The sequence below is a fragment of the Petaurus breviceps genome, unplaced genomic scaffold, assembly GCF_028583685.1.
Source record: "Petaurus breviceps papuanus isolate PSGF00001 unplaced genomic scaffold, PetGlider_PUasm1.0 90825, whole genome shotgun sequence".
Lineage (NCBI taxonomy): Eukaryota > Metazoa > Chordata > Mammalia > Diprotodontia > Petauridae > Petaurus > Petaurus breviceps.
Window position 1 is genome coordinate 18,672,964 of NW_027187353.1, and position 9,687 is coordinate 18,682,650.

The 9,687-nt window shown below is 47.0% G+C and overlaps 1 protein-coding gene across 1 annotated transcript in view; it reads right to left on the minus strand.

The window, feature by feature from the left end:
• The window catches only part of TSPAN3 (tetraspanin 3), a 31,177-nt gene extending 21,834 nt beyond the window's left edge, over window positions 1–9,343 (minus strand). The window contains exon 1 of the mRNA XM_069071439.1: window positions 9,186–9,343. Within this exon, the coding sequence (XP_068927540.1) occupies window positions 9,186–9,248 (63 nt within the window). The 5' untranslated portion in view covers window positions 9,249–9,343. The remainder of the gene's footprint in view (window positions 1–9,185) is intronic.
• Window positions 9,344–9,687: the final 344 nt, after the last annotated feature.

Here is a 9,687-nt window from a genome sequence, read left to right on the forward strand (position 1 = left end):
ACAGCACTTTCAGCTATTCCAAGGACTGGTTCCCTCAAACAAAAACTCATCTTTTTAATGCCAATTTTCCACTGGTGTCATAGGGCTGCAAATCATGGACTATTAGTCACTAAAGAATTGCTATTGTGACTCATCCAAAGGGAAATGGAAAGGTGCAGAGTGGCCCAAATGGGAGGCAACAAATTCCCAGTGACGTGCAGGAAAAGCAGCATAAAGACTACCAGAGAAATGAATGCCCAGAACAGGAGGTGGCAGCAAGTGACCCATGATGGACACACTCAATGCTGGAGGGGTTCTGGGAAGAAAGGCACACTCATGGTCCAGTTAGACATACTGGAAAACAACTTGCTGAGTCAGTGAAAAGTCCCTCTCTCTTTTCTGACCAAGAGGACGCTGTGTGGTCAGGTATTTACCAGCCTAGGAAGTTAAAGGCACCAAAATATTCACAATGCTTTTTGTAGCAACCAAGAACTGAAAACAAATTGATGCAGAGTGTAGTAAGCAGAACTAGGGAGAAAAAAACCATACAAAATCATTAAAACAATGTACTTGGAAAGAACAAACTGTTTAATTAAAATGACCATATCTGATCCAAGGGACAGTTGCGAAAATATGCCTTTCTCTCCTCTTTTCAAAGATAGGGGTTCTGGGTGTGGAACAGTTTTGCCAAATTGTTTTCCCTCATTTACAATTTTTATCTGTTATTAGAGATGGCTCATTTTGTAAAGGATGGGGAAAGACATTCAGAAATGAAAGTGTTGTATAACTTGAAAGACAAGGACAGGAACTGGACCTGGGGGATAGGTGTCACCACAGTGCCTAGAGCATTGGGCCTGCTGTCCCGGAATTCAAATTTGGCCTTAAACGCTTTCTAGCTATGGGACCCAAGGCAAGTCTCTCCACCTGTTTGTCCCAGCTTTTTCAACTGTAAAATAGGAATAACGACACCTACCTTGGGGGTTCTTGTGGGAATCAAACACAATATCTGCCAAGTACTAAACACATGGCCTGAAATACAACAGGTGCTATGCAAATGCTTATTCCCCTCCCTTCCTCTTGTGATTCCTTTGGTACAGGATACTTTCAGGTGAGGCAACTTCCTCCACTAGGGCAAGTCAGGGCGTTCTCCGTAACTTCCTATCTGGTGGATGACTTGGAAATACACAAGGCAGAAAACAGATTTCCTTTGGATAATGGAGTCACACATAGATTAGAGGAGTCCTACAACCATCTCATTCAACTCCCTGATTTTACAGAAGAGGGAACTGAAGTCTGAAAAATTTCAGTGACTTGTCCAAGGTCACACAAGTAGTAAAAAGCAGAATTAAGATCTGAACCCAAGCGCTCCAGCACTCTCAGCAATTTATCAAAAAATTAGGAAAGAAATGCCTCATGGTGAATGCCTCTCTAGGGTTCTTTTCTTTTTTTGAGGGGCAAAGGCAGGGCAATTGGGGTTAAGTGACTTGCCCAAGGTCACACGGCTGGTTTTTGTGTTGTGTCTGAGGTCACATTTGAACTCAGGTCCTCCTGACTCCAGGGCTTGTGCTCTATTCACTGCACCACCTAGCCGCCTCTCTAGGTTTTTAATAATTCTGTTCTACCACATAGCAGATAAGAACTGGCTAGCAGACCACCTTTTCAATACACCACAAGAAACACAGAATATCTTTATTACCAAAGATGTCAACAATACCATCAGAAATCTCATTCTCAGAGGGAGAGGCAATGCAAGAAGACAAAAGGATGCGGTTATGGTAAGAAAACATTAAATATTAAAATCACTTCCAATATACCAAAAATAAAAACATACCCAAGAAGTGGAAGAAAAGGGATGCTGGGGATATGATGGGTTATTGAGGGCCCTAAAACCAGTACAAATGGGACACAGAGGTTCTTCTTCCCAATCAACTTCTGGGAAGTAGCTAGCATCAAAGGATGTGAATGTGAACCCAGGTTCTCTGTCCCTGTATGACCCTGGACAAGTCACTTCTTTCTTTTTCATCTCCAAAATAAGGGGTTGGACCACCTGATCACTAAGGTCCCTTCTAGCTCCAGGATCCAAAGACTTGGGGAGGTGAGGCCAGAAGGAGGCGAGAGGCAAACATGTGATCTTAGGAATGCATCCCAGCCAAATCCCTCTACCTGCTCACTTCCCTACATCGAAAATTCTACAACTCAAGATTAAAATTAAAATGCTGTCTGATATAATACAGGAGCTAATTTCCATTCGAACATAACCGAACAGTAAGTTTATAAGAGTATCAGATCTTTTCCTGCTTTGATTAGATGGGGTAGAATAAAAGCATTAGGTCCCTGAGTAGAGAATTTGGGGGGTTTTGGGAATGGGGGAAGGGCTGTTAGAATCAAAAAATAAACTTCCATATTTTACAACTTCTATTTCAGAACAATCTATTTTAAACTGGGCTGGGATAAGTAAAATCTATGTAAAGAGACATTTTTGTCCTGCTTAGCTTGGAATGCACACAGCCATACTTCGCAAAATTCATGAAGATTTTTTAAAAATACAATCTCAGGAAACTTTGATCACAAAAGATAAACTAAGTATCACTCTAACTCCTCTACTGATCATATATGTTCTTTTCTCCTTTAGACAATATTATTATCCAAAATCTTTAATGGAAATTCAATTCAATTAAACACTTAAAATACTGAAATACAAAGACAAAAAAACTAACATCAGTCAAATTCAGGGTTCCATGGTTGCTGCTTGCACAACAGAGCTGCGTAGAAGAAAGATAATGAATTCTTTTTTGGACATGTTGAGTCTGACATACTTAAAGGACTTCCAGTCTGAAATGTCCAACAAGCAGATGGCTGTGTAGGACTGAAGCTGGATGTAGAGATCTGGGGGTCATCCATGGGAGTTGATGGTGTCAACCAAGACCATACAAAGAGAAGGACCAGACTAGAGCTTCAGGTTACACCCACTGAGGGGCAAGACATGAATGATCTAACAAAGAAAGCAGAAAAAAAAGCACAGGGAAAAGAATGGAGAACAGTGTCATGACAACCCAGAAAGAAGATGCTATAGGGAGGCTAAGAAGGCCAATGACTGGGAAAATTCCACTGGATTTAGCAATTAAGAAAAAGATCAAGGGTAACTTAGGAGAGAGCACTTTCAGTTGGGTGATAGGTCAGAAGCCATATTAGATCAGGGTGAGTAGTGAACAAGAGAAGTGGAGATGATGAGAGTAGAAGTCTGGCTGTGACAGGGAAAAGAGATAAAGGATGACAGCAGGAGAGCAGAGTCAAGTTTTTTGTTTTGATTTTAAGATAGGAAGACTGGCACATTTGTAGGCAGCAAGGAACAAACTACCAGCTAGAGGGAAAGTGATTAAAGAAGGGAAAGATGTGGGGGCAATTGGCTGGAACAAGAGGATTAGGGTACAAAATGAGCCCCAGCAAAGAAGAGCTACCTCTTTATGAGACTGGAAGAAAGGAGAAAAGGGAAGAGAGAATGTCAGGGGATTTGGAGAGGTAGGAGCTGGAGGTCTGAGGCTGAAGCAGCAGAGGGAGGGGACAGGTGTAGGAGGCTTGAGAACAAAGGTTTTTACACAGCTCTACAGACTGTAGAATAGAGAATCAATTAGGGAGGAATGAAAGGAGTGCTTTGCTGAGTTGAAGTTAGATAATATAAATGGCCAAGAACAGATTTTATATATATATTCTCTTTCAAAAATGGCTCATTTGGGATTTAGGCATGGGGGGGGGGTGTTGGGTCTAATTTGCCAAATGATACTACTGAAGAATTAGGTGTGCTTATTATCTTCTATATGCATAATTACAAAGCTCCTCACTCCCTTTTTGGCAAGACAAGATCAAAAAGCTATGATGAAAATTGGCAATTTTCCAAACTGGAAAAATACATTGATATTATAAGATCTTAGTCTTTTCCTTTCTTTTTATGTGTGGTAAATTCTACATGAGGAAGACAGTAAATTTCAAAGATAAATCAATTCAATTACCGTTGAAGATGAACTTTTTTGAATCAGATCATAATGGACTTTTATATCAGGTAACAACTTCTTTTTGGATTACGTCTTGTCCCAGAGAAATGGATTTGGGGGTTATCACTTCACTTTCTGTGATGGACCGGAAAGCTCAATTTTACTGTGTAGCAACATTCCTAAAATGAGTAGGCAGCATACCTAGAAATGATGAGCTTCTCAAAGCACAACCACCTCAAATATGCTATACACCAGAAAGCCCACCTAGCCTTCTGACAAGGTACCCTTTTCATAAGAGGCAGTCACTGACCCTCAATGTTAAAGGTCTCAGCCAGAACAGCCGTAGAATGCTTCCAACCCCACCTCCCCACCCCCCCAAAGGCAGGACAAGGCAAAGACATATTTCATGTTAAACGGGAGAGATGTTATTGAACCATTCCATGAAAAATGAGGTATATCATTTTTTTTTAATTGAAGGGAAGCACTGGATTTTTGAATCAGAACACCTGGGTTCAAACCTTCAAACTACCACTTAGAGAAAATGTATGAAGTCATTTGGCCTGATTGGGAAAATGAAGGCTCTAAGCTAGATGGCTGTGATTTCAGGGCTAAATAAATCCAGTGCCAAAAACCAATGAATCATCATAAAGACATTAAGGAGATTTGCCAGTTAAATCCCACGGTAAAAACTTCGTTAAACAAACCGTAATTTTTGATTTTGTAAATCTATACTTTCCACACAATGTACCTGCCTAAAATAGGGGATACTAATGGATGACAACTGCTAAGTTAAGAAAAAGGAAAAAAAAAATTCTCCTTACAGGAAGTGGTCAGAAAGACAACCTGCCCAAAAATGGGGGAGAGAAGGAAACAGTGTTGTTTTTTTCTCCCAAAGTGAACTAAATTATCAGACAAAAAATGCAGTCACTCATGTATCCTTAAGCCAGCCCTAAGGCATTGCAGCCCATGACTGCTGTGAAAGCAGAATTAACTGAAGTCTGGTGAAAACCAGCAGGCACCAAGATGGAAAGACATTGGTTCTGGGAGTTCCAGTCCTCAATCCAGAGATTCTGTCCAACTGTTTTCCAGGATAGGTCAAGTTCATGGGAGTGGTAGAGAGTACGGAGCTTTACTGTTTAGTTTTCTGTAGAAAAGCAAAATGATCAACACTCATTTTTAAGGAAGAATCCATTTGTGACAATCATTCCTTCAGTTAATATACAATTCCTGATCCATTCTCCATTGCCTACACTAGCAAAGAAGTACCTATGATTTGCTGCAAAGGGGAGTTTGGTAGAACCGACTGTGTGTGCCCATCCTGGGAAGTCCAGATGCTTCCCTCAGACCCAAGCTGTCCTGGGAAGTCCAGATGCTTCCCTCAGACCCAAGCTGTCCTGGGAAGTCCACATGCTTCCCTCAGACCCGAGCTGCAGTGCTGCCCTGGAGTGGGGTTCCCCTCCTTCTTCCATACTTCAAAGACCTGTGACTTGACGGGCCTGCATGCCACCCCCTCCCAGGACGTCCTGTGGAGGGGCACAACTTCTGGTTTGTGGTGGCTGCCAACAAGCACCTCTGAGTGTAGCCAGGCTGCTCCTGTGACAAGAGGCCACTGAGTAGGTCTCCACAGGGGGAGTCTTTCCAGTCAGGTGAATCTTAGGCTTCCTGGGCAGAGCCTTCGAGGTCCCTCCATGCTACAAGGCTTCAGAGTAAGACTAGAGAAGACCTCACATTATAGCCACAGGTGACTCAGCCTACAGTCACAAAACTTCAGCCTGCATTTAAAGCTGATTCTAACAGCAGCTCTTGATTCTGTGGCAATTTAAGCATTATAAAACAGATCATGGAAGGACAGCCATAAACATTTTACTGAAGAAACTGAGGTGCCTATAGGGAAAGTGACTGACTATAGAGTCCCAAAGCTCCCAAGCATCAGAGCTGAGCTCATAAACTCAAGGGCAGGGACATTTTCTGTTGCATCTACACCCACAGGGACAAGGGGCATTCATTCCAAAGAACTAGCTGAGAGATTGAAAAGCCAACTTTACAGGTTGTATGAGGGAATAATTACAAAAAAGAGTCAACTGTGTGAACAAAGGACTTTCTCAAGTACTCAGTTTAATCATGTGATTAAGAGCCTGAAAGCAAATTTCACTGACAGTTGACGAAGAGCCTAAGAAATGGCACCGGTTAGCTCAATGCTGTCCAGGACAGCATCTGGCTGACAGTGACACCAGTGGCTAGAGGTGGGGGTGGCAGAAGGGCCTAATTTTAACTCTTTAACCACCCTCCATAAATTGAATGATTACCATCTAGGAATTTATTTAAGTATTTCCTGGGCTGCTTCTTTGGTTAGAACAAAAATATGGATCTATTCATTCAAATGGTTACTTTTTCTTCAAGCATTCAGGAATGGCTGCTCCCTGAGGTTCCAGAATCCAGAGCTCTGGAGCATTCAGCCTTGAAGCACCCCTGATCGGTTCCCCAAAATTCTCGTCTCACTTCACAGTTTGTGTCTCTTTATTTGACAAAGCTCCCTTCTAGCTGTGTCATGGCACCCCAAGGATGCTACACCATTTTTGTGTGCCTTCTCTGAACCTTACCCAGTTAGCACATCCTGGTCATTATTTCTTTCTTGAGGTTCAGTGGCCAGAAATGGGCACAGGTGCATACTGCAGTCAGGGTTCACAAACAACAATACTACCCCAACTTTTAACTGAATCAGGATATTAATACATAAAGATGTAGCTTAAGATATTACCAGAGCAATTAACCTTTAATGCCTATCTTCAATCTGCTGTTCCCATCTAAAAGCTGCCTTAGGGTCCCCCAACAACTTGGACACAAAAAAATTTCTGATTTGCCATAGACAAGAAATGCGTAATGTTCCATATAAAAACAAAATACTTATTTAAATGCAGCCCAGAAATGGGAATGTGCATTCATGCTACCTAACTTTAGTACAGGAAAGATATTAATAGAGATGCCCATGTTCCAACTGCAATCTACAGAGTCTCCAAGTCTCTTTTGTAGGGGTGAAAAGAAACCTTGCTGGCAGTAACTCCAAAGACAGGCTATCAAAACCTAATGGCGTTTCCTAAATTAATGTACTAACCTTGACTTCAGTCACATCACCTGCTTTCTGGCTCAGACAACTCTGTATCTACCCTCTGAACAACAGCTCCTGAAGACTGTGCCACCCCCCTGATCAAGCTCAGAGGAGGCACCTCTGACAGCATGAGCCTCAACTCAGCAAGACAAGCAGCATCAAGAGGGTAAGCCAAATCCAGTACCAACTCTTCACAGGCAGAAGTGCCCACATCGAGCAAGCTGAAGCTGAAGCTTCTTTCAATAATTTCTATAATCAGGACTTAGTTAATTTCCTGACTTTTAGAATGAATCAAAGTTCAATAAAACAATGAGCCAAGTCATTATATATATCTCATGGTAATAATGTATAAACTGAACAGGCCGGATCATCTTCCTCCAGTCAGAGCTGACCAGTGGACAAAAGGAGTCCAAGGAGCCTGCCAGAGAGCTCCTGCCCTCAGGGAGCTTCCTGTCTCATCAGGGAGAGGTGATCATACTAGTTACAACAGAATTCTTTGAGGTTTGCCAAGTTTCCTAGGGGAGAGTGACTAGACCTGTGATTTCACTCAAGAGTGAGGACACTCCTACCAATGCCTCTTGGTGGCTGAGCCAAAGAGCTTCAAGAAGGGATTTGTCCAGGGTCACACAGCCAGGGTGTGTGTAGGGGGTCAGAGGCAAGATTGGCCCCCAGGGGGTCTGGCTTCTAAACCAACTCTGTCCACTGCACCATGCTGTCTCTCCACCGGTAATATAGTCTTACAAAAGACCCAGGAGTGGAGATCAGGGTGGACTGGAAAAGTCAGAAAAAGCAGAAAGAAAATGGAATTTGCATCTTTAAGGGCCTTGAATTTGGCTTTTTGTTTATCCAGGAGACAGCACAGATCAAAGCTGTTTAGACTAATCTTGGAGATGAGCTGGGATTAAGCCAGCAGTTCAGGGATAAGATAACTGGGCCGGAACCAAGCAGGAGCTACAGAAATGCCAAAGGGAGCCCTCCTAGCGTTCGTCCGAAATCAAGGCCGCCCTATTGTACCCGCCCGTGCCCCCCAGCACAGGGCCCGTCCCGTTCTGCGGGCTCCCGGCCCCGCTGCCAGCCCACTTCTCTCCGGGGAAGCTCCCGCGGGCCCCTGGGCCAGATGGACCTGCGCCCAGCCTCCAGACACAGGGCCCTTCATTCTGCTGCCCCGGAGCCCGTGTGCAGGGGGAAGGGCAGCAGGGCTGGGGAGGCGGAGGATTTCCTGGGGGACACGGCGGGGGGGAGGGCCCCTCGGGCTTCCTGCTTCTCAATCAGCCAGGGAGGGGCCCCGGGATGGGGGGGGGGATCCAGGGTAAAGTTCAATAGGAGGGCTAACCTAAACCAGGAGGGAAGGAGATCCACGTGGGCAAGGGTTACAGTGGGATAATCTCCTGGGCTCGCCCGGGAGGAGCCGCTCCAGGCAGGGGAGGCTCCGACAGCGGGGTCCACCCGGAACCGGGGTCCAGGGCAGAGATTAGCTGCTGGGATCCGTCTAAGGCCGAGGGGGGTGGTCGGGGACCCCCCGAGCGGGCTAATCAGTAATCAAGGGGGCCCACCTGGGGCCCGTCGGGGGCTGGGGGGCTAATCAGTGGTACCCGCCTAGGACTGGTGGGCGCAGCTAATCAAGATGGGTTGCTAATCACGGGGACCCCCCCTGGGACGATGGGATGTTTACTCGATGGGGGAGGGGAGTTAATCAGTGGGAAGCACCCGGGACTGGGGGGGGGGTGTTAAACAACGGGGGTAATCAGGGGACCCGCCTAGGGCTGAGGGATGGTTACCCAATAAGGGGCGCTAATTAACGAGACCCGCCTAGGGCTAGAGGACGGTTACCGACACAGTAACCAAGGGGACCCCTGGGGTAGGGGGGTTAATCAAAGCCCGAGCCGGCGGCTCCGCCCCGCCCCCCAGCCGCACCCCCACCCTCGGGGCCGCTTTCCCCGAGCCGGCCGAGAGCTGCGGCTCCCCGCTGCGCGCCGTCTCCCCTCCCCCACCCCGGCGGTCCGGGCCCCGAGCCTCGGGCCTCGCTGGCCTCCCGGGCCCTGCTAGGCTCACGCCGCCGGGGGCCCCGGTCCCGGGTTCTCCGACTCCCCGGGTCCTCCGGCCCGGCTCACCCAGAAGATGAGGTTGAGGAAGACCAGCACGGTCTTGGAGGAGGTGATGCCGCACTGGCCCATGGCGGCGGCGGTGGCGGCGGCGGCGGCGTCGGTCCCGGGCGCTGCGCTCCGCTGCGAGCAAGGGCAATGGCGACCGCCCAGCCTCGGCCTCGTCCGCCTCCCTCCGCCCCCGCCCCGCCCCGGCCGCCGCCGCTCCCTGGCAACAGGGCCCGCCCACTGCACGTGCCTTGTGACGTCACACCGCCTTATAGGTGCCGCGCTCAGAGGAAAGAACCTCCCAAGGGCTGGGTCGAGGTCCTCGAGTGCGGAACAAGAGGGACGGGGGTACAGGTTGCGCAGGCCCTCGCCCGGGGGAAGCCCCACTGGGGGTGCGCCATGGAGCTACGCCTTCAGGTTCTGCTCCCCGAGTTCCTGGCCTCTCTGTACTCAGTGACCTCTGTGACCTTGGGCTGGCCAGGTGCCCTTGTCCCTCCATCCCTCTACTAGGAGCGTTTCTGAA